Raw genomic sequence first — 24,051 nt, forward strand, 5'->3', positions numbered from 1 at the left:
GAAATGAGGTCATACTGGATTAGGGTATGTCCAATGGTCAGTGTCCTTATCAGGCCACACAAAGACACAGACATGCAGGGAAGAAGCCACGTGACGACAGAGCAGAGATTGGGGTGATGCAGCTGCAGGCCAAGCTGGCGGCCACAACTGGAAGCCACAAGAGGCAGGAAGGATCTTCCTCCAGAGGAGTGTGGCCCTGTCAACACCTTGGTTTTGAACTCTGGCCTCTACAACTGTGAGAGGATAAATTTCTGTTGTTTTAAGCCACCCAGTTTGTGGTCATTTGTTACTGCAGTCCCAGGAAACCAGCACCCGGGGTGGACAAGGAGGGAGCCAGGGCTGGGAGGCCCAGGAGCCATGGCCCCGAGGGACCAGCAGCAACGGCAATCCCATCGCAATACTCACTGGTGGTGCTTCCGGACATCTGGATGATGCACTTGGAGTCGCGGCTCATTTCTCGGGAATTGAAGGGGCGGACGCGCACCGCCACCTTCACCGAGGCCCCAGCCATCTCTGCGGCCTTTGTGGGTCACTCCTAGTAGCGGCAGGAGCCCCAGCAGGCACAGGAGACACCTTGGGAAAAAGGGAGATGTGAGTTAGAAACAATATCCAAAAAGGCAGAACAGATGTTTCTGGCTGGCAATGACAGGGGCTAAATGACACCTGCTTGGATAACCAGTCCGCAAGGAAGGGGAACGGAGCAGGGCAGCTGCAGGTGAGAAATGCCACGAGTTTTAGGAAAGAAAGCCAACGGGATGAGAGGAGCCTAGGAAAGCTGGAACCTAACAAGAAACAGCCAATTCGCTCTCTGGGACCCGGAAAGACTCCAGGTGCCTCTGAAGGTCAGAGGCTGTGTGGGACCGAAAAGAGGTGTTTGTGGAAAGTTAGCAGAGGGAGCGTCAGGCCATGTCATGGGTTAAATTGTATCCCTTGCTGAGTCCTAAACCCCGGGACCTCAGAACGTGACCTTATTTGGAGACAGGGTCCTGGCACTGTAGCTGGTTAAGATGAGGTCCCACTGGAGTGAGGTGGGCCTGCCCAGGGTGACCAGTGTCCTTATAAAAGGAGATGCACACAGGGAGAGTACCACGTGAAGACAAAGACAGAGGTCTACAAGCCAAGGACTGAGGGTAAACCGCCGAAAGGCAGGAGAGAGGCAGGCAATGATTCTCCCCCACGGACTCGGAGGGAACCACCCTGCAGACCTGGGACTTCCAGCCTCCACACTGTGAGACAATACATTTCTGTTGTCTAAGCCCTCAGTCTGTGGTACTTTGTTACGGCAGCCCCAGCAGAGTAATGAAGACCCCGAGACCACCATCCCCACCTAGTGAACATCCAGGACCTGCCCCCACCACCCATGCCACCATCAGGCAGGAGGCCAGAGGCTACCCTCTGGGAGAGTGAGGCTCGGTCCAGCCTGGAGTTCTGAGGACCAGCTGGAGGTGGGTGTGAAAAGCCTAGTGAAAATGCCCAGTAGTGGGACCCCAGCCTCCTCCTCCTGCTGCAGGGCCCCCACCTGCTGGCTGCCAGGGAAGAGGGCAGGGTTCTCTGCTGGGGAAACTGAGCAGGACCATACCCTCTAGCAAGCAATACAGAGACTAAAACAAATAGAAAAGGAACACAACAGAAAGAGACAAAGCAGGAAGAGAAGAAAAATAATGTTTAAATACCTTGTAATTAATATCTTCAGAAAGAAAATTTACTCACCCATGAGCAAGTGAAGGATGCTTTTTTTAAAAGGACCATTTAATGAATAAGAAAGAGTCCTTGGAAATTAAGACTATGAAAACAGAACCTTCAAAAGTAAATAAAAAGGTTGGAAATACAATTAAGCAATTTTCTGTGTGAGGAGAGAAATAAAATTTGGGGATCAATGAAAAGAAACTATTAAAGAAATAATTCAAGAAAACTTCCCAGCACAGCCAGTCATGAGTTTCAAAATTCAAAGGGTCTACCTACCCCACCTGCTATAAAAAGTCAGAAACCACAGCAAACTGTGAAATTTCAGAACCTCAGGGCTAAAGGGAAGATTCCAGAAGCTTCCAGAGAGAAAGGATGGAGACTCAGAATGGCATCAGCATCTCATGGATACCAGATGAAGAAACACTTTCAAATTGCTGAGGAACGGCGACTTTCAGCCTAGAACTCTGAGCTCAGCCACACCACAACTGGGAGGGAGGGTGAGAGGAAGACCCAGGAAGACTGTGCAGGAGGCTAGAACCTGTGCTCCAGCAGGTAGCTGGTGGGGCAGACGTGGGTGTGGGCCCAGCCCGGAGGATGGTGAAGGGGTCCCAGCAGGACCCTGGGGCTGCCTCGAGGGGGTGACGCCCCTCATTGGGGGGCAATGGAGGGGACCCAGCCGGGGAGAAGACCGGGCTGCGAGGCGGGAGGTGGTCTCCCCACGTGGAGAAGCATCCGTCAGAGGGTTTGATGAGATATCAGGGATGACCCCAGGCATTATGTTATCACTTAGTCCTGATACAATGTTCTTCAAAGAAAGAAAATATAAGCAGAGTGCACTTCTGAGAGCAGCAGGAAAGAATGTTCACTAGTTCTGCTGGTGTAAACACAAAACACTAATCAACACACAGGAAACACAGCAGGAAGACGGGGAGAGGTGTTGCATGTGGCGGGGTCGTTAGCAGTGCGATGGGGCAGAAAAGCTGACTCTGTCCCAGTGGGATCTAAACGGATCAGAGAAAACCAAAAACGGACTGTGGAGGGTGAGGCCGGGGCGGGGCTGCTTCTCCCGTGGAGACTCGCAGCCCTGACGGACCTGGATGCCATGTCTCCATATGTTACTTTGGCAAAATTTTAAGAACAAACAAAAGGGAAAGGCCAAGAGGGAATCCACGGTGCGGCCAGGCTCGGGGCAAATGCCTGAGGAAGGAGGGCGAGGGCGCGGCCACTGTCGGCCACCACGGAGTGAGCCTCTGCACGCGGCTGCCACTCCCTGGGCCTGCTTGGCCACCACCCGGGGGTGAATGTGAAGCTGACCCTCACGTCCACTTGAAGGTCACACTCACACGGAGGAGGCACCCCCCTCCCACCCCCCGAGGACGCAGGCCCCGGGCAGGCTCCAGGCCAGGTCTGTCCCTCCCTGGGCTGGAAGCCCACGGGCCCAAGATGAATGGACAGAGCAGTGCCCACGAGACTCGGATGAGCCGGGAGGGTGGGCAGGGCAGGAGGGGGTTAGTTTCCCTGGGGTGGAGCAGGGGAGCATCCAGGCCAAGGAAGTGGGGACTCAGGCAGCAAGGCCTGCATCTGGCAAGGGGGTGCCCACATGACACCCCATCCTCCCCTTTAGAGGGGTGGCCCCTGGGCATCCACCTGCCTACCCTACGCGTGGGGCAGCTCCTGGACTCCCAGGAGAGGGAACCCTGGGGAGAGGGGCAGGCCTAGGCGGCAGCCCTCCTCCCACCTTGGGGCAGGGCCTGGAGCACAGGGCACCCACCACTCCCAGCCGGCTCCAGGCGGGCCCCAGAGTCCAACAAGGACAGTAAGCTCTACCCAGTACAGCGGGCAGTGGTCCACTCCCCCACGTGTCAAGATCAGGGCAGGGGCATGTCCAGGGGCAGCGGCCTGAGGGGCCCAGGAGGGCCAGGGGGAGGGGAGGCGTGGCGAGGTGCCACCCGTGGCTCCAAGGCAAGGACACACGGGGGCTGAGTGTCCCTGTGGGCAGCAGCCCAGCCCAGTCACAGGCACAGGGGACAGTCCATAACGCGGGGGCACACAGAGCCTCAACCCTCACCTGGCAGAAAGGTAAAATCCATGGGAATCGAAAAGGCATGGAAAATCTTGTTTCCGGATGACCAACAAGGACCTACTGTAGAGCACAGGGAACTCTGCTCGATGTTACGTGGCAGCCTGGATGGAGGGGAGTCTGGGGTAGAATGGATACATGTATATATATGGCTGAGTCCCTTTGCTGTGCACCTGAAACTATCACAACACTGTTAATCGGCTATACTCCAATATAAAATAAAAATTAAAAAAAAAAATGGAAAAGAAAATCTTGTTTCCACCAAAGCTGCCGCCGCTGAAGACCAGGTGATATGTTGCCTGAGCTGCCATGGCCGACCTACAACCTGCGGACCTAGGAGGCTGAGCCCGCCCTGCCCTGCAGGCAGCCCGCAGCCCGGAACCACACAGCTGGGTGGGGTCTGCTGAGAGGCCCCTTCCTGTGTTCAGGCTCCTGTCCCCGCGGGGCCACTGCGGGGCCTTGCCTATCAAGGGAAGGTTTTAGGGTCCTAGAATCAGAGCGCTCCTCAAGCCCTCGTGTCCACAGAAAAACACCGTCATGTGTGTCCCGAGGCTCGGCCTCTGCAGAGCTGTTTCCACTCCTCCCCGAGCACCTCGAGCCCCGACGGTGCCCCCACCCCAGGCAGGGCCGCAGCGGCTCCCAAGCAAGGCTGGTACCCAACGGCCGTGGCCCAGGCAGCCTCCGTGGCACAGAAGGAAGAGGGTCAGGCAGCCCCGGGCTGAGGGCTGTCAGGGACCACCTGGGGCCAGTCCCACAGGGGCTCAGCAGGGCCCGGAACCGCCCTGTGACTCCCTCTCCTGAGCCCCAGCCCAGCCGTCCAGCTCCGCCTGAGACCCAGGGCGCATGCCCTCCCCTGCGACAAGGGGCAGTGACCAGACGGGCTCTCTGCGAAGGGAAACATGACCTTGGCACAGCCGGGCCTTTAAATCACCAACGCGTCAAGGACGTTTACAGTAGAATGTCCACGCGCACCCTCCCCCTGGGGTCTAGTTGGCGGCCACAACTTGATATGGTCTCCAAGCCATCAGGAAAAGGGATGATTTATTCAGCAAACCAAAAGGATAGGGCAGACAGCCCTAACCAATGGGACAGAAGTCTACACAACGTCCCCCTGTCCTAACTCACGCCGGATCCCGGGGTCTGAGTCCTGAGACCACACCCAGGTCACCCTGAGGGGAGCAAACCGTGTCACAGAGACTCGGGTGCAAGCCTGGGGTCAGGGGACCAGTCCTGGTCCTGCCTTTATCTCAGCTGTGTGACTCAGCCCCTGGGCCTCGGTTTACCCATCTGCAAAATGACAGGGTTGAGGAGGTTGGTCCCAAAGTGATTTCGCCTCTGGGGTCCTGGGCCTCTGGGGAATGTCTGCAGCCTCTGCAAACTGTGACGCTGCCTTCCCCGGGGCTGCAGGGCACCGGCCAATGCCACAGCTGCTCACCCACGGGGACTCGGGGCTGAGGAGGGGCTCCTGGGAACAGGGCGGGGGACAGGCTCAGGGCAGAGAGCTGTTGGTCACAGGAAACAGAATTCAGCCAGGAGCTCTCGGGGCTTCCCCCTACTGCTGTCTAAAATGAACTCGGATGCCGGTTAAGTGGTGAGCCCCCTGTCACCAGAGGCACCCAAGTAGAGCAGAGGCTGGGGGGAGACTCTCCCACACTGAGGTTCCATGACATCTCCCCTTCTGAAAAGGGAATCTTCTGCCTCAGTCTCCCTGCCTGTAATTGACACCCTCAGGAGAATCTGGCCAAAAGACCCCCTTCTAGAATGGGGCAGGGACCTCTGTGCATGGACCCCAGGACCAAGAGCAGGAGGGGCCTGCAGAGACCCTGGGGCCCCTCTCTCTACAGATGGGGGAGGGCATGGCCAGGGCTGAGGTCAATGCTGTAAAGTCCCAGGGCCAGCTCCTAGGCTCCCCAGAACTCCCCAGAGCAGGCTGGGCACAGAGCAGGACCGTCCCCTCAAGCAACACAGCTCTTCCAGAGGCTACAGGGAGAGAGGGAAGTGCCAGACCAGCCAACAACTGAGGGCCAACGGGTTCACGACACGAGCAAAAGCCCAGGTGGGTGGGGCCAGAATTCAGGGGCTGGAATCATGCCCAGCTCCACCCCACAGCCCCTCACAGTCACGAGTGTGCCCTCATCTACACGCCATGAATGTTTTCTCCAACACTGTTTCACCTTCTTACATCCATGAATGACCATCCAGCGTGGAGTGGAGGACGTACCTCTCTGAGAATCCATGTTTCCTTATGCGGGAAAATCTCTGCCCTTTCGAAACTGAGAAAAGCCTTAGGACATTCTGGCTGGAGTGGGAAGAGTAGGAACAAGGTCATGAATTCTTGGTGAGAATGCAAACTGGGGTGAGATTTCTAGCAAGCCTTTAGCAACAGGCCTTATGCCTTAAAAATAAAGGCCGTATCCTTTGAATAAGTGATTCCCAAGTGCCGAAATAGGTAATAATTAGAAACGAAGAAAATATTTATGAAAGATGTTCAAGTTGACATTGCAAAATTTTCAGTTCTCCTCAGATTTAGCTATATTATTCAGCGCAATTCCAGTAAGCAAAATATTCCAACAGGATTTTCAGTGGAATTTGGCAAGTATTTGGAAGAGAGTTTTGAAAAATAAGAACAAAGAGGGGGCGCATCCCCTACCAGCTATCATATTTACTCTAAAGCTACAATAATTTACAAAGTCTAGTAGTGACACAAGAACAGAGAGATCAATGGAAAAGATGAAGCTTGGCCACAGACAGACACACACACACACACACAGACAAATCCAACAGATGATAAAGCAGCATTGCAGGGATTGGGTAAGATTGGTATCGGACAATTGGCTATCCCATGTTGAAAAATAGAGCTAGAACTTTATCTTGGAAAGTGTTACAAGAACATATAGGAGACTCTGCTTATGGCTCTGGATAGAAACTCTGCATTGACACCAAGCATGAAAAACAAAGGAGGACTTGTGCGTCCAGGTGGCAGAACGGCTGGCGGCAGAGGGTTGCTCCCTCCCCTCCGTGCACAACTAGAGGAGCTGCATACAATTTTTAAATCTGTTTGAAGGTCTAAGAGCTACAGAAGCCATGCAGACAGGCAGGCCAAGATTCCAGAGATGGGGCTACCGGGACAGGGGAGGACTTTCCCCAGCACTTTCTCCCTGCGTGTTTTGCATTCTGGTCATGGGCTCGAGGCTGGGAATCTAGAGTTTTCCCAGGCAGAAAGCCGTTGCTGAGGGATGGAGAACCTGCAGAGCTTTTTGGTCGAGAAAAACAAAACTTGAGAGGTCAAGATCCCAGGAGAAAGAAGCAGAGACTTAAGCCGAACAAATGGTCAGTTCTCCCCTTAAGACATCTGCCAAACTCCGAAGGCATGAGGGGCGGAAGTTTAAAACTCAAGTAGAAAGCCTCTGGAAATCAAAGAGAAGTCTTCCACGGTCTCAGGTGCCAAGGAGTCAGAGGTTAGAGTTCAGGGTCCACTGGGAGGAGGGACCACAGCAATCACGCCAGGGTCTGATTTGAAAGCCCTGAAAGGCACAGAATCTAAAAGCAGGGCAGAACCACAGGTAGCCTACACCTTATCAAACTGCAGCCAGCCCTGCCTCAGCTTGGTCTCTGACTGAATGAGGCATGACCTTCACTCCATCTGCCTGGAAGAGAAAATCTGAGCCATCTGGAGCCTCGAATATGCATTCAGAGGCAACGTCTGAGACTAATCAAAACTCACAAGGCATGAAAAGAGACAGGGCTATATGACTCAAAACAAATTGGGAAAGAAAGGTAAAAAGAAAAAAAGAAACAAACCTACATATGATCCAGATCTAGGACTTATCAAACAAGGACTTTAAAATAATCATGACTGGGGCTTCCCTGGTGGCGCAGCGGTTGAGAATCTGCCTGCCAATGCAGGGGACGCGGGTTCGAGCCCTGGTCTGGGAAGATCCCACATGCCGCAGAGCAACTAAGCCCATGAGCCACAATTACTGAGCCCGCGCGTCTGGAGCCTGTGCTCCACAACAAGAGAGGCCGCGATAGTGAGAGGCCCGCGCACCGCGATGAAGAGTGGCCCCCGCTTGCCGCAACTAGAGAAAGCTCTCACACAGAAACGAAGACCCAACACAGCCATAAATAAATAAATAAAAATTTTTAAAAAATGCTAAATACGTATATATTTATTAAAAAAAATAATCATGACTTATCTGTTCAAAATAAGAGGGAAAAGGATGGAGAAAATAAATGGAAAATGGAGAATTTTGCAAGAGGATTTGAAACTATAAAAAAGAATCAAATGGAAATGTTAGAACTGAAAACACAATAACTGAAATTAAGAACTGAAGAGATTAGACACACCTGAAGACAGTGTTCATGAACTGGAGAACAGGTCAACAGAAAGTTAAAGAACAGAGAAAACAAAGAATGGAAAATATAAAAATGAGAGTCAGAGAAATACAGGACACAGTGAAATGGTCAAACATGCATGTAACTGAAATCTAAAAGGAGAATAATGGAATAGGAGAGAAGCAATACTTTAAAAGATAATGACCATTAATTGTCAAAAACTACTGAAGTATATATATCCATCCAGATTCAAGAAGCTCTGCAAACACAAAGAAAACTACACCAACGCACATCGTAATAACACTGTCGAGTACCAAAGATGAAAAGAAAAATCTTAAAAGCAGGCAGGAAAAAAAAGACCTTTAAAGGAACAAGAATAAGATTGACAATTGAGGACTTCCCTGGTGGCACAGTGATTAAGAATCCGCCTGCCAATGCAGGGGACAAGGGTTCAAGCCCTGGTCCGGGAAGATCCCACATGCCACAGAGCAATTAAGCCTGTACACCACAACTACTGAGCCTGCGCTCTAGAGCCCGCGATCCACAACTACTGAGCCCGCGTGCCACAACTACTGAAGCCTGCGCACCCTAGAGCCCGTGCTCCGCAACAAGAGAAGCCACCGCAATGAGAAGCCCGCGCACTGCAACGAAGAGTAGTCCCCGCTCGCCACAACTAGAGAAAGCCCTCGCGCAGCAACGAAGACCCAACACAGCCAAAAATAAATTAATTAATTTAAAAAAAACCCCAAAAAACCTACAACCTCGCGACTGTTTGGACATAAAGCAATACAATTCTAAATAACCTATGGGTCAAAGGAAAAAAAACTCATTGACTATTAGAAAATATTTTGAACTGAATAATGACGATACAACATATCAAAGCTGTGGAGTGCAGTTCGTGCAGAACTCACGAGGAAATGTGTAGCTTTAAGTCATGGGGGTCGAGGTGGGGAGTCCCTCACAGCAGTCCCAGGTCAGTTCAGAACCCACCATCCCCCAGGGAGCCATGGGTTTGCCAGGCGGACCTTCGGGACTTGAAGGTTTGCCTTGAGAAGGATCCGGTGCACGTGAACCAGCAGCTGAGGCTCTGCCAGAGCAGGATTGTCATCTTGTTCACCCCTTAACCCTGGCGCCAGCAGGAGATGCCTGGAGATGTCAGGGAGGAGGCTGGATGTGAGCATTTGAGGAGGGGTCAGGGCAGGAAACATGCATCAGTCGCCTGTGAGCACTGACTCCTTTAAGTCATGGAGATGGACGAGACCAAGGAGGGAGAAGGGTTAGAAAGGAAGAAAGAAATGGGGAAGGAGCAGGTGCGGAGAATTCTCAGGAATCTAGCTGCTTCTCTAGCAGACTTTGGACCCGTCTGCCCAGGGCAGCTGGGGGCCCAGTTCCTGAGCCTTGTGAGGATGTCCGCCTGCTGCTTCACAATTTCCCTCCGTGCCTTTGGCTTTCCTGGACCTGCTGTCAGTTACCACATGGGTTCTGCTTTTCATTTTCCAAAATGTGGGTCCTGAGCCTTGTCTTCTGTTTTTTTATCCTTATGGAAGCATTTGGGTCTTTCCTTAGTTTACCTCTACTGTTATCTCAGTGGCATTTAAGGAGGGAGAGAAGATAAATTAGAAATGATGAACCAAACTAAATTCTATATAATTCTATTTACGTAACTTCTGAAACAGGCCAAACACGAGCAGAATAGCACATTACTTAGCGACCTGGAGCTAAATAACAACAGTAACAACGACAAACAGCTGAAAGGAGTTGAAAGAGGTTGCGGACAGAGAGCAGAAACTGCTGATTTTCCAAATGAGATTTGTAGACACATTCGACTCTTCTAAATAATGTTCATATTTTGCCTAAAAAGAATTATTTTTAAAATAATTACCAAACGGTTCAGGGAAAGAGGGAGAGAGAAAGCTAGCTCACTTTCGGTTGACAAGCACTGGTGTGCATGAACACAAAGATCAGTTTTGCTGATTTCAAAACTGATGGGGGGAGAAAGGTGATTGAGAGACTCCCATTTCTGGCAATATGATGGATGAGATACCCTCCCATTAGAAATCACCTAGAAATTTGGGATAGATAACAAGCATCAGAATAAAAGAGGAGGGCTTCCCTGGTGACGCAATGGTTGAGAATCTGCCTGCCAATGCAGGGGACACGGGTTCGAGCCCTGGTCTGGGAAGATCCCACATGCCGCGGAGCAACTAGGCCCGTGAGCCACAACTACTGAGCCTGCGCATCTGGAGCCTGTGCTCCGCAACAAGAGAGGCCGCGATAGTGAGAGGCCCGCGCACCGCGATGAAGAGTGGCCCCCGCTTGCCGCAACTGGAGAAAGCCTTCACACAGAAACGAAGACCCAACACAGCCAAAAATAAATAAATAAATAAATAAATAAATAAAGGAGTTCCTTTAAAAAAAAAGAATAAAAGAGGAGAATTCTGGAAAAGGGGGGAAAAGAGGAAGGAGGAGCTGAAATGAAAGTGGGGAGCCCATCCCACAAGCCCACCCAGAAGGAAGCTGCAGGCGTTTGCTGATGCCAGAAACGCAGAGAATTGAGTTTCACCTGCTGAGTGGGGGGATGGGAGACATAGCCTCAAACACAGGCAGTCGGGACTGGAACCAAATATCACAGAAAGCTGGATCCTGCAGAGTCACGGCCCCGTGCAGTGGAAGGCTGCGGAAAGCCATCTGCCGTCAGAGGGATGTGGGCGCTGGTCTGAATGACCCTCAGCTCCATGTGCTGAACAAGCCCGTGCTTCTGAGAGTTTGAGGCCACAGACCTGACCTCATGCAGGTTTGGGTCTAAAATTCACCTGCACGATCAGGGAAGCCCAAGGTTGAGAAATTAGCTTAGAGTATGTCTCAGGTGTTCGCACCCAAAGCACCTCACAAAGGCAGATACAAATCCTCCTTGGAAATAGCTTCCTACCCTTCGGGTCCCAGTATTCCCAGAGATGAAGATCAGTCAAATAGAAGCTGATGGTGAAATACTACCCAACACAAGAGATGAAATTCACCACGAGAATCAGGAAAAAAAAAAGGAAAAGAAAACCAGAATTAGATCCTCGAGGACCTCAGATGTTACAATTGTCACATACAGATTATAAAATAAGTGCACTTAAAATGTTTACAGGGGCTTCCCTGGTGGCGCAGTGGTTAAGAATCTGCCCGGCAATGCAGGGGACACGGGTTCGAGCCCTGGACCGGGAAGATCCCACATGCTGCGGAGCAACTAAGCCCGTGAGCCACAACTACTGAGCCTACGCGTCTGGAGCCTGTGCTCCGCAACAAGAGAGGCCGCGACAGTGAGAGGCCCGTGCACCGCGATGAAGAGTGGCCCGCGCTCGCCGCAACTGGAGAAAGCCCTCGCACAGAAACGAAGACCCAACACAGCCAAAAATATATATATATAAATAAATAAATAAATTTATTTTTAAAAAAAATGTTTACAGAAATAAGCAGGAATGGGAAATAATGCAGTAAAATATGAGGGAAAAACCATGCAGAACTTTTAGATTTAAAAATGTAATCCTTGGGCTTCCCTGGTGGCGCAGTGGTTGAGAATCCACCTGCCAATGCAGGGGACACAGGTTCAAGCCCTGGTCTGGGAAGATCCCACATGCCATGGAGCAACTAGGCCCGTGAGCCACAACTACTGAGCCTGCACGTCTGGAGCCTGTGCTCCGCAACAAGAGAGGCCGCGATAGTGAGAGGCCCGCGCACCGCGATGAAGAGTGGCCCCCACTTGCCACAACTAGAGAAAGCCCTCGCACAGAAACGAAGACCCAACACAGCCATAAATAAATAAATAAATAAATAAATAAATAAATAAATTTTTAAAAATGTGATCCTTTAAATTTTAAAACTTAGCAGACACGTTAATCAGCAAATTAAATGGAGCTGAACAGAGAATTAATGAACTGGAAGATATGTCAGAAAAAATTACCCAGAATGGCCCCAGAGAGACAAAACGATGAAACCATAAAACAAAGGTTAGGAGTCATGCAACATGGAATAATTCATTAATTTACCATGGCAGTTTTAACACACCTCTCACTAAGTGACAGATCAAGCAGACATATAATTAATAAGGATGTAGAAGATTTGAACAACATAATAATCATGAACTAATGAACATATGTGCTCCCTTGCCCTCAAAATTTAGAGAAACACACACTTTTCTAATACATAGGGAACATTTTCAATATTTTACCTTGTAGTAGGCCATAAAGCAACTCCTAATAAATTTCAAAGACTCTGTATCAAATGTTCATGTAATTTGAACACAATTAAATTAAAAATCAATAAAAGATCATTAAAACCCATAAGTTTAGAAATTTAAAAAAATAAACTGCTAAATAACCAACACAAAAAAACAAAAAATCACTATAGAGTTATAAATAAACTTAGTAGTAAATGATCATGCAAATACTACCAGCAAAATTTACAGCACTTCCACATCCAGCCATAAAGGAGTTACAAGGACGACACTTAACATCCCACTGTAAACAACAACTAGCAAACTGGACAAAATAGATGAAAATGACTGTTTTCAGACATGGCACAAAAGGCACTGAGAGAAGGGAAACATATGAGTCTCCCTTCCCTCCAATCACTCCAAATCTTCCCAGAGGCAATTTACAGACCTCAGGCACTGGGAGGTGGGACCCAAACAGCTCAGCAACTCTTGATGAGTTGGGGAGATGGAAGTCAGAGTTTGGGTAGGTTGCAGCTGCTGGAATCTGTGGGTCAGAGTTCTGGAAAGGAAACAGTTGCTCAGTAATAGAGCTCCAGAAATCTGCATAGGGATACCCTTGCATCTTTGTAGACTCCTAGCCCATGCCCACGGACTGGACAAAGAAGACTGAAGACTGAAGAATTCCCAAAGCTACGCAAAGTCAGAAGGCATCTGTGCTTCCACCAGCCAGAATACAGTTCTCTTGATCCCTCCATCCCAGGCCCCCAGACATTCAGTAGAGACTCCAAAGAAATCATACTTGAGTGTGGGCTTAACTATTCCCGAAGTGAAATCTACCCTAGAGCAACTCTAAAAAAGCTTAAAATCAGGCCTTGAAGGATCACATAAGTCCTCCAGTAATTTAACTGCCTGCTAAAACAAAGCCCAACATTCTTTACAGGAAGAAAGCATAATTCAGATGCTCCACAATGTAGAAATGTCTAGAATTCAGTTTAAAAAATTACTACACATGCCAAGAAGCCAGAAAAGATGACCTATAACCAGGAGAAAAATTTGTCAGTAGGAACTTGAATTTTCCTACAATCATTAAATAAATTGATTCAATAGTTTAAAATATTAACCACCAAAAAAGTAGAAGACTCAGATACTTTTTATGAGTTCTACCATACATACAAAAAAACAGATATTTCCAATCTTATACAAACTTTTTAAGAGAACAGGAAAAAGAGAGGGAAACAGAGGGAGAAAGATTATATCCCCAACTCATTCACTGAGGCTAATATGACCTTGGCATCAAATTAGACAAAGAACATTTGAGAAATGACCAATTTCACTGATGAACATAGAAAAGTTCAAAATACTAGCAAGATAAAGTCCAGCAGAAAATAAAAAAGATAATGTAGTAGGTTTATTTCAGGAATACCAGTATGGTAATATAACGCATGGCTTAACATTAGGGTATCTATTAATACAATTCACCACATATCAGATTAAAGGAGAAAAAGGCCAAATGAGGTCCTCCATAGATACTGAAGAAGCATTCAGTCATTTTCAAAATCCATTTGTGATAAAACTCTTGGCAATAGGAGGATAAAACTTCTTTAATCTCATAATAGGTATCTAGTAAAAATCTACCCAAATACCACACTTAATGGTGAAATAGTAGGAACATTTCCTTTAAATTCAGGAACAAGTTCCGGATGCCTGCTGTCACCACTTGTATTTAACACTGTAGCAGAGGTTCTTGCCAGAGTGATAAGGCAAGGAAAAGGAATAACATCGGCAAAATATGGGTTGGAAAAGAATAAAACAAATTGTCATTATTTGCAGACTATTTGCTTATCTACACAGGAATCAAGAGGATCCAGAAACATATTATTTGAATTAGTGGGAAGGGTCAGCAAAGTTGCTAGGAACCAACCACGTGAGTATGCACTAGAGACAAGAGTTTAAAAATATTTTTTAAGGTGGCATTTAAAAAATAACCAAAAATATAAAATACCTTCATAGGAATAAATGTCACAAAGGATACATACAACTTTTATGAAGAAAACTTTTAAACTTTACAAAAACATTATAGAAAATCTAAATAAATGAAGAACTACAACCTGTTCATGAAAAAGAAATTTAAATGTCTTAAAAATGTTTATTTTCACCCAAATGAATCAAAACATTCAATGTAATTTCAAACGAAAGCACAAACAAGTCTTTTTGTGAAACTGGGCAGATTGCTTCTAAAAATTTACATGGCATTAAGATACTACAAATACCAATAACAAGCTTGAAGAAACACAAGAGGTAGAAGGCAACAGGCCCCACTGATAACAAGACTTAATATAAAGCTGTAGTAATTAAGACAAGGTGGTTGGGACAAGTAAGTCATCACCATTGTAACAGAAGGGACCCCAGAAACAGACCTGCATATACAGCCCTTCTGACATCTGACAAGGAGGCTTTACAGGCTGATGAGAAGAGAAAGGGGTGCTGAACCAGTGATGCTGAGAAAACAGGTGTCATGGACTGAATGTCTGTGTCCCCCCCAAATTCCTATGTTGAAACCCTACCCTCCAGTGTGATGGTGTTAGGAGGCGGGGCATTTGGGAGGTTATCGGTCATGAGGATGGAGCCTCATGAATGGGATTAGTGCCCTTATAAAGGTCCCAAGAGAACTTGCTCCTTCTCTCTGCTCTCAGCCATGTGAAAACACAGTTGAGTCAGCCATCTGCAACCTAGAAGAAGGCTCTCACCAGAACCTGGCCATACTGGTACCGCGACCATGCTGCGCCCGGACCAAGCTCGTGCCCTGATCTTGTACTTCCAGCCTCAGAGCTGTGAGAATTAGTTTCTGTTGTTTTTAAGCCCCCCAGTCTGTGGTATTCTGTTATAGCAGACTAAGACAGACTAACACAACTGGCCAGTCATACAAAATTAGATCCCTTTTTATTCCAAAACAAATTCCATGCAGACTGAAGACCTAAATGTGAACAACAAAGTTTTGGAAGAAACCGAACACTGTTATCTCCATGCTCACCTTTAAGAAGGATTTCTAAGCCCACGGAAGACACCAAAAGAAAAAGTCCAGGCATCAAGATACCATTGAAAGGGTGAAGAGAAGCCCAGAGATGTCTGTAGCACATATGATCAACAAGGATTCATGTGCAGAACATATAAAGAACAGACAAAATCAAAGAAAAGAGACACAAAAGAAAAAATGCGCAAAAAGATATGAACAGGCAAATTACAGGACAAGATACTGAACCACAATAGTAATTAACAAAGTGTTGTCTAAAACCATACCCAACAGATCACAACATTAAAACGTCTGACAACCCCAACTGTTATAAGGATACAGCAACAGGAACTTACAGATCACCTGGGAAAAGTTCATTGGTTCAACCGCTTTGAAAACAACACGGCAATTTTCTTGTAAGGCTGCAGACCACGTGGCCAGCAGCTGTGCAACTAGAGATGTTGTGCATGAGCCCAGGAGTTGGGATGGAGGGAATGGAGACACCTAAATGCCCCCCAGCTGGAGACCAGTCAGTCACACAGGAGCTCCATCCAGACATAAAAATGAATGAAGCGTCCTAGGGAATCTCACAAACATGGTTCAGGCAGCAACGTGCAGACAAGTGGACACAGTGAGATCAGCCAGTAGAGCCTCACACTCCTGGCAACACTACTGAGAGCCCAGGGGTAAACAATGGAGTTCTGAGAATGCTGACGCCGAATTCAGGGTGGCGGGGAGACCCTTGGTCAGGGGTCCAACCGACTGGGGCCAAGGCCTCAATGTGGACCTCCAGGATGTCAGCAGCGCGGCCGGAACTCTGCATGCTTCTGTGGCCCCATGTGCAAAGTGGGTAAGACAGGCCCTCCCCCGACTCCATGAGGATTAGGGGAGCGGTCCTCTGTAGCACAATAGCGGGGGCCTCCGGGGGCTCTAGGCTGAGGGCTCATGGACCCAGTGGTGGGCAGGAGTGGGGAGTGAGGCTGAAGAGGGGCCCTGGGTGCAAGTCTGCCTGTGGAACCACCACTTCGATGGTGAAACCCTCACCCCTTTCCCTGCCCCCTCTTCACAGAGGGCCGTGGCTTCCAAATCCTCAGGCAAAAGGTAGGAGGCTCTTCCCTACAGAAATGGAAGAAAACACCAGGCAAGAGTGAGGTCCTCGATGTGGATGCTGGCCCCCCGCACTCTGGCGCTGGGGGCACAGCTTGGCATCCGGCTCCCACAAACCTGCCACTGGGCACCCCCCCCACCCCACACTCGGCTCCAGTCGGAATCCCACCCAGATCGCAGGAACCCTTCCACTACCCAGCAGGCCTCCCAACGGCTTCAACGTGAAAGACCAGTAAACCAGCAGAAAACAAGTCCTGTGAGAAAGAGGTAAACCACAAGCAAAAACAAGCAAACCAACAAAAAACCTTTATAAACTTACTCAGAATGTTTCAAGAAGATGCTACATTCTCAAAACAAGAACAGGATGCTAAGAAACGAGAACACTTAGAGACAAGGAAGATGTTTCTTTTAGAGATAAACAGTGTAAATGCTGAAACACAAAACTTCCCCAAAGAACTCGAAAATAAAGTCCAAAACTTGTCCAGAAAATAAGACATAAACGAGGAGATAGAATGAGAGAAAAGGCCAGAACCCAGAAGACCAATGCTTGAATTCAAGGAGGAAAACAGAAAAAATGAAAGGGAAGAAACATGAACAGATGAAAGAATAGAGCTTGTCTTCAGTTGAAAGGTCCCACTGAGCACCAATAAATACATAAACCTACATGTAACCCAACTGCATGGATGGTCAGGAGTCCACGGATGAAGAAAGGATCCTAAAAGATTTCAGGGAGGAAAGTCGAGCTGCTGACAAAGACTTCTCACAGGTGACTGGATGCAGAAGGTGACGATGACAAAGGCTTCAGAGTGATTTACCAACAAAAAGTGCCCCCAGACAAAGCATCGACCCAGCGTGAGGACAGAGCAAAGACACTCTCAAGAAGCCAAGGACTCATCACCCTTTTTAGGATGTCACACAAGGATGTGCTTGAGCCAAACAAGACAGGAAACTAAGAAAGAAGCCGCTCCGGGGCGCAGCGAACAGAGAATCCAGCCCAGGGGATGCAGCAAGCAGCAGGAGGGAGATGGCTTCCGGGGGTGCGAGCCCCAGGAAAGAGGGGACTCAGCAGAAGAGACAATGTGACTGAGAAGCTGGGGGAAGGTGAGGATGAAAGAAATGCATTCAGTACAAGAAAGGGACAGCTGAGATCGCCCCTGATCTGGGCCTGGCCCACCGCACCACTGCTCATCCTGGAGCTGCCACCCTCCTGGGCACGGCCTCGGCCGTGGTATAGCCCTGGCCCCAGAAGCAGGTGGAGAGTGAAGACCAGATGACACTAGCAGCTGAGTCACCCTCTGCCCCAGCCCCATGACGGCCCCCCAGAAGCATGGTCCCCACTGACCCACAGGCCTTGGGCCTTGATGACCAAGCCCTGCCCCTCACCATCCTGGCTTGAGCTGATGACAGATGGGGAAGGAAACTGAGGACCACCTGAGTGTTACTTGCAGGGCTGAGACTGGGGTGGGGGGCCAGGACTCCTGACACCCCTGAGGACAGGCCAGAGGCTGGGCTAGGGGAGGGGGCCTGTAGGGAGCTGGGCCTACAGGAGCAGTTGGGGAGTCCCCACCCTTATCCCAGAGCTGCATTTCAGGAGCCCTGGCAGGCCCTGATGGAAACACAGAGACACACAGACAAACCCCACCCCTGACAGAGAGGCAGCTGCTCGCCCTGGGGCCACAGGAAACGAACTCCTTGGGCTAAAGCCACTGGCCCAACAAGGAACCGGCATTTACTGAGTGGCCACTGCGTGTAAGGCACTGTGCTGGCATGGGAGGGGGTGGCAATGGGGTGGGGGTGGGGGGGAGCAGAAAGTGCTAGAAGAGCAACGTTTTTGGAGTCATAGGCAGCTGGGGTGGAATCCCAGGTCCTCTGTGACAAGTCACATGCTTTCTCAGGAGCCTCAGCCTCCAAATCTGAAAAATGGGGGCAATGCCACCTGCGTGTTGAGGTGTTGGGAGCACGGACAAGGGGGCATACGGAGGTGTGCAATGCAGTCTGCCCCTAATCAGTGTTCACTTCCTCCTCACTGACCCCCAAACTACCTACGTGGGGTGGGGTGGCCCTCAGGGGTGCTTACGGCAGGCTTCAAGGTGCTGGCAGCACTGGAGCGGGGCTGGAACCTCACAGTGGGGGGTCATGTGGAGTGCTCCAGGGGAGAGAGGACCAGGCAGGAACAAGCCGGGCGAGGGCTGCAGAATCTGTGTGTGTGAGTGTGTGTGGGAGCGTGTGTGTGAATGGGTGAGTGTGTGTGTGTGTGTGTGTGAATGTGTGATTATGAATGTGTGATTGTGAATGTGTGTGTGATTGTGAATGTGTGTGTGTGAAAGCGTGTGTGTGAATGTGTGAATGTGTGAGTGGGTGTGATTGTGAATGTGTGTATGTGAATGTGTGAGTGTGTGTGCGTGTGTGTGTCTGTGTGTGTGTGAGAGTGTTGTGTGAGCGTGTGTGTGAGTCTCTGTGTGTCTGTGTGTGTATCCGAGTAGCGGCTCCAGTCAGCCCAAGGGCCAAGTGGGTAAGGGTGAGGAGTGAGAACAGGAGGCCAGGGCTGGGGGGGGTCCTGGCTTGTCCTCCCCAGACCCCAGGGAGCCCTGAAACCCAGGTAGAGGGAGGGGCGGGGGGGCATTTCCCCACCCCTGGGGCTCCTGAGCGGGGGATGAGGCGGGGGCAGGGGAACCAGGGCTCAGCCGGCCCAGACACAAGGACAGGATTAGGAGATTAAATCCAGCAGAGGCATTAGAGAGGCAGCAGGCAGAAGCGAGGCCCAGCCACCCAGGCGGTGTGTCCTTCCCAATCCCAGGGGTGACACCTAGGAGGCTGCAAGGGGAGCGGCTTCCGGCAAGCAGGGGGGCAGCTGGGAGGGAGCAGTCTCAGGGTGGTGTGTGTCGGGGGAGGTCAAAGCCCGCAGGAGGGTCTGGGGAAAAACCCAGAGGGGTCAGGAGGCTCAGCCTCAGCTGACCGCTGACCTTGACCGTACCCTCCACTCTTTCAACGTCTCCATTACTCTGGGGTGGGGCGCTGGGGGAGCCTGGGGTCAGCCAGCGCCCCTCGGCCCGAAGCCAGGACCCCGGTGGTGCTCAGCAAACCTGCTAGAACAGGTGGGACGGTGACACACACCTGCCATCAACCCCATCCCCGCCCCCTGCCCTGGGCCTGCCCGTGCAGGGTGAGGCCAGGTGGGAAGAGTTCCATCAGCTAACTGGACAGAACAGAGTACTGAGCAGGCCCAGCAGCCTGGCGGTGCCCCTGGGCACCCTGGCAGAGCCGAGAGGTTTGGGGGAGGGCATGGTCCAGCCCCTCCAGCATTCTCAGAGGTGCTCCGGGGTATGGGCAGGGGAGACAGCGGGAGTGGCACACCTGGGTAGGGGTGGTGAGCCCGGTCCTTTGGGCCTAAGAATACTGAACGGGGAGTGCTCTAGGGAGCACGCGGGACTGGGCAGGAGGGCAGCCACGCACTCGTCCTGGGGGTCACTCGCTGTGGAGTGACCCCTGGCCAGCCACTCTCCATCCCAGGGGAGGCAGCCCAGGCCACTCCAGACTCAGGAGGGTCTCAGGTCTGAAGGGCTTGGCAGGCCTGAGCACAGGCCGTGGTCAGTCAATCCTAAAGTCCAGGGTGGGGTTCCCAGTGCTGGTAGCCCTTCCACGGGCCCCAATCCTGTGACAGCAGGACCCCATGAGAATGTCCCCCCACCCTGCCACGCCCAGCTCACCCAACTTGGCTGGACTATTTGAGCTGAATGGGCCTATGAAGACTGCCCCACCCCTTCCAGGCCTTCTCCTGAGGCTACGCCCCCCCATCTCCACCTCCCACCCATGTCTGTCCCCCCACTCCCGGTCCCTCCCCCAACCCCATCCCACCCTCCACAGAGCCCATGGGAGGACTTCCCTGCTCTGCGTCCAAAGGACGTGGTCAGCCCTGGGTCAGCAGTGGTGACACCAGGGGGACTGAAGGGGGACAAGGCTGGGTGGCTGGGCCCCCTGCGCCCAGTGAGTCTGGGTGTGAATCCCGGCTAGCACCACCTCCGGGCTTTAGGCAGAGCCTCAGCTTCCACCTGGCCTTGGCTGGCCCATCGGGAGGCCCCAGGACGGGCAGTCTATGGGCCACTCCAGCGGGGGCAGGTGGAAGGGAGGACACTCAGTAGGGGTAGCACCCAGCGGGTGGACATACAGCAGGCATCTGGCAGGCCCTCCTCAAAGGGGCCCTCCCTGGGAGCCTTGGGGTTGAGGGGCCCTGACTGCACACCTGACCCTCCCTGTGTCCTGTGGACCGCACCCCACAGGCAACTCCCTGCTCAGCTTCAGATCCGGGCAGAGCATGGGATGGAGTTTCTAGTCCCTTCCCTGGCTTCGACCCAGTACCCTCACCAGACTTCACACCCAGGTAGAGACTGACTGTCCCCTCCACCCCGTCTGGGTCTCTCAGCCAGTGGCCTCCTTGCAAGCATCAGCCCCTGAAGGTTCCTGGATCTCGACCCCAACCAAGTGCAGTCCTGAGACCTGGCCCTGCCCTGGCAGCACCCTTCACCCTACACTGCAGACACTGTAACCCACGGCAAATGCCACACCTCCTTCATTCCTGACTCCCCCCATCCCTCAGGCTCAGCCAAGGCGGGCGGCCGACCACACCTGCAAAATGGCCGCCGCAGGTACAGCCCCAAGCCCCCACTCCAGACCCCAGAGCTTCCCTTCAAACCTGCAGCAGCTTTCTCAGACCGAGAGGGGGATGGGCACGGTTGCCCCGGTAAAGGGCCCTCAGCCAGCTCGAGAGCAGGGGGAGGGTGGGTTAGGTGTGACTGTCCTGCAGGAGCGCGCGCTGTGTCGCGCTGACTCCCCAGGGTTAGGACAGGGACAGCCCTGCGCCGCAGGGGCCCCTCCGCACCACCTCCTCTCCGAAGCCGCAAGATCCAATCCTTTGCTCTAACAGGCCTTTATCCCAGCAATGCAGGCATCCCCTGGAGGGGGCGGCCGCTTGGGGAGGGGTCCGCGGGTCTCTGTGGGAAAGTCCCTCTTCCCGGGAACGTGGGCGCGCATCGGGTCCGCGCCGGGGCGATGTCGCGCCCGCGCCAGGCAGGCCCCATGACTTGGCATTCCCTCCTTCCCCTCCCCCCTCCGCCCCTGCGGCCCGCGATCCCCCAGCCCACCCAGCGCCAGGCAGACTGCGGACCCTCCCTGCCCGCCGCGAGGGCTGCGCGGTGGGTTTGGAGGGGAAGTAAGGGCGAGAGGTAGCTTAAAGGACTAGCGAAAGGGTCTAAGCTGCAGTGTCCCTGTCATCCGAGCCCAGGCGCCTGGGGAGCGCCGCCAGCCGAGACGTCGCGGCCCCGCAGCCCCCTCCCCTCCTGCAGGCCACACCTGTTACTGGGGCGCTGGCTGCGTGGATGCAGGCCGCGTCCGCAGGCGGCCCCTCCCAAACCGTGGGTCTTTCTGGAAGGGAGAAGGGGTCTCTTGGGAGGAGGACGCGACTTGGGGTGGGGCGATGGGCAGTCTCGGAGGTGCGCACCAAGCTGGCGGCCCAGCCCTCCCGCCGCAGCCCCCGCCCGCCCCGCCCGCCTCGCCCGCCTGCCCGCCTGTTTGGCTCTTGGCTCCAGCATCCGCCCTCCCCCACCCCGGGGACCAGGGCCTCTGCTCGCGCCCGGCCGCCCTGAGTGCCCTCCCCTCCCGCCCGGCCGCTGCAGTCGCGCCCCCTCCCGGATGCCCCATCCGCATCCTCTCGCCTTTTCTCCATCCCTCCCCTCCCCCCGCCGGTCCGGTCGCAGTCCCGGCCGCATCCCTAGGAATGGCTCCACTCCAGGGGAGGGGAAGATCGGGGAAGGGGGGGAGGGTGTCTCGAGATGCAGCCAGCTGCCTGCGCCCTCCCCGTAACGACCCCCGCCCATCCCAGACAAGAGTCCCCCTGCAGCCGGGGCCGCAACGGAGGGGCCTTTCCAGAGGGCCCTGCTCAGCTGCTAAAGAAGGGCGGACACCCCTGAATTTGCACCATTGTTCTCCGCGGGGACGGGGGAGGGTCGGGGGAAGGGAAGGGGCCGCGCGGCGCCAGCGCCTCTGGCCGAGAAGAGGACGCCAGCGCAGGGCGCGAGCTCCCCGCCCCGGGGCGCAGTCGATGCAGGTGCAGGATGCGGGGTGCAGGTTCGGGACGCGGGGCTCGGGAGGCCGGGAGAGCCGAGGCCCTACCTCTCCGGCGTCACTGGCGGCGGCCCGGCATGAGCACGGGCATGGGCGCGGGTCCCCGAGCGCGGAGCTGCTGCCGCTCCCGGGCTGCTCTCGGCGCTCTGACGGCGGCACCGCGTGACGGCTGCGGGCCCCCGGCCCGGCCCGGCCCACCCCGCGCCCCTCCCGCCGCGCTGGTTGGCTGCGCGCGGCGCCCAAGCCCCAGCCGCCAGCTGGTTTGTCGCGCGGGGCTGGGGCCGGGCTGTGACATCACCGCTGACACCGCGGTGCGATAGGTGGGGGAGTGGGGGACCGACACCCGGGCCCGGACGCGCCGCCCCCTCCCCTGGCGCAGCCCCGGGCCCCCCCGCCCCGCCCCCGAATTTACCCACGGACCCCGCGCGCCGGGCCCTCCCCCACTCGGACTCCTTTCAAGTGATACCACGAAATCTTCACCTGCCCCACCCGCGATGCCAGCAGTACAAACGCATCGACGCGGAGGGACAAAACTCGGGTGGCCTCCTTCCTTGCACCATGGAGGGGCTGTCGGGGGTGGTAGGGATACTGACTTCTAGGTGTAACAGGTGAGTTTTTCAATCGCGCCTGGCGTCTGGGCCCGAGCCCTGGAGGGAGACCAGAGCATCGCAGACACAGCCCTCCTGGCAGGGATGATGCACCCGGCCGGCCAGTGGACCTGCCGCTTCTCCTCCCGTCATGCCTCGGGTGGAGACCCCCGCCATCCTCTCGCCCCACTCCTGCAGGTCGTCAGCGCCCCCGTCCTCACAACCTGTTTCTCCAGCTTAACTTCCTTGGACCAAGCCACACGCGGCTCTCGGTCCACACTGGCAAACCCCAGCCTTTGTCAATCGCCCAGCCGGAAAGCAGGCCACCAGGGACGGACTGGCATCTTTGCGTGCCACCGACGTCCATCCGCATACCCCATTGCTGGGCAACTTTGACAAAGCCTCTGGCCAGCTCACCCACCGGAACTGCGGTGGGTGCGGTGACGTCCTGCCGCCCGGAAGCCGGGGCGCCGGGACCCCCTTCCCACGCAGCCCCTGCGTCAGCCTCCTCCGCATCCCCAGGGCCTCGGCGACGTCGGGCAGGTGCCAGGCGCTGCCCCCAAGGTTTACCCGGTTAACCATTTAATCCTCACACTGTGCAGTAAGGGAGGTGCTTCACCTCAGTTTGCAGCATCCGTGGGGCTTGTGCCTTGAAAGTAGCAAGGGCACAGACACATACACTTCTGCAAAGGAGACCACCCTACCCTCCAAAGCCCCCTAGGTAGCTTCTGTTTTTCTATTCCCTGGCACCACCTGCATAAAAGAGAAGTTATTGTTCTTCCAAACTTTTGGTAGAAACAATAAAACTACGTGGACCCCCCAGGGAGGGTGGGTCTTTTATCCTTTCTATTTCCATCATAGTTACCCCTCTGGTCAAATTCTCTATTTCTTGAGCCAAATTTGACATTTTACATGTTTCTAGGAATTAATC

General features: G+C 53.0%; 1 protein-coding gene across 2 annotated transcripts in view; it reads right to left on the reverse strand.

The window, feature by feature from the left end:
- KIF1A (kinesin family member 1A) overlaps positions 1-22,666 on the reverse strand; it is a 91,894-nt gene extending 69,228 nt beyond the window's left edge. For both annotated transcript variants that reach the window (XM_061189143.1, XM_061189134.1), the window contains exons 1-2: positions 22,582-22,666; positions 406-573 (exon numbers count right to left, since the gene is read on the reverse strand). In XM_061189143.1, the coding sequence (XP_061045126.1) occupies positions 406-511 (106 nt within the window). In that variant the 5' untranslated portion in view covers positions 512-573; positions 22,582-22,666. The remainder of the gene's footprint in view (positions 1-405; positions 574-22,581) is intronic.
- Positions 22,667-24,051: the final 1,385 nt, after the last annotated feature.

Source organism: Eubalaena glacialis, chromosome 1 (assembly GCF_028564815.1).
Source record: "Eubalaena glacialis isolate mEubGla1 chromosome 1, mEubGla1.1.hap2.+ XY, whole genome shotgun sequence".
NCBI classification, from domain to species: domain Eukaryota; kingdom Metazoa; phylum Chordata; class Mammalia; order Artiodactyla; family Balaenidae; genus Eubalaena; species Eubalaena glacialis.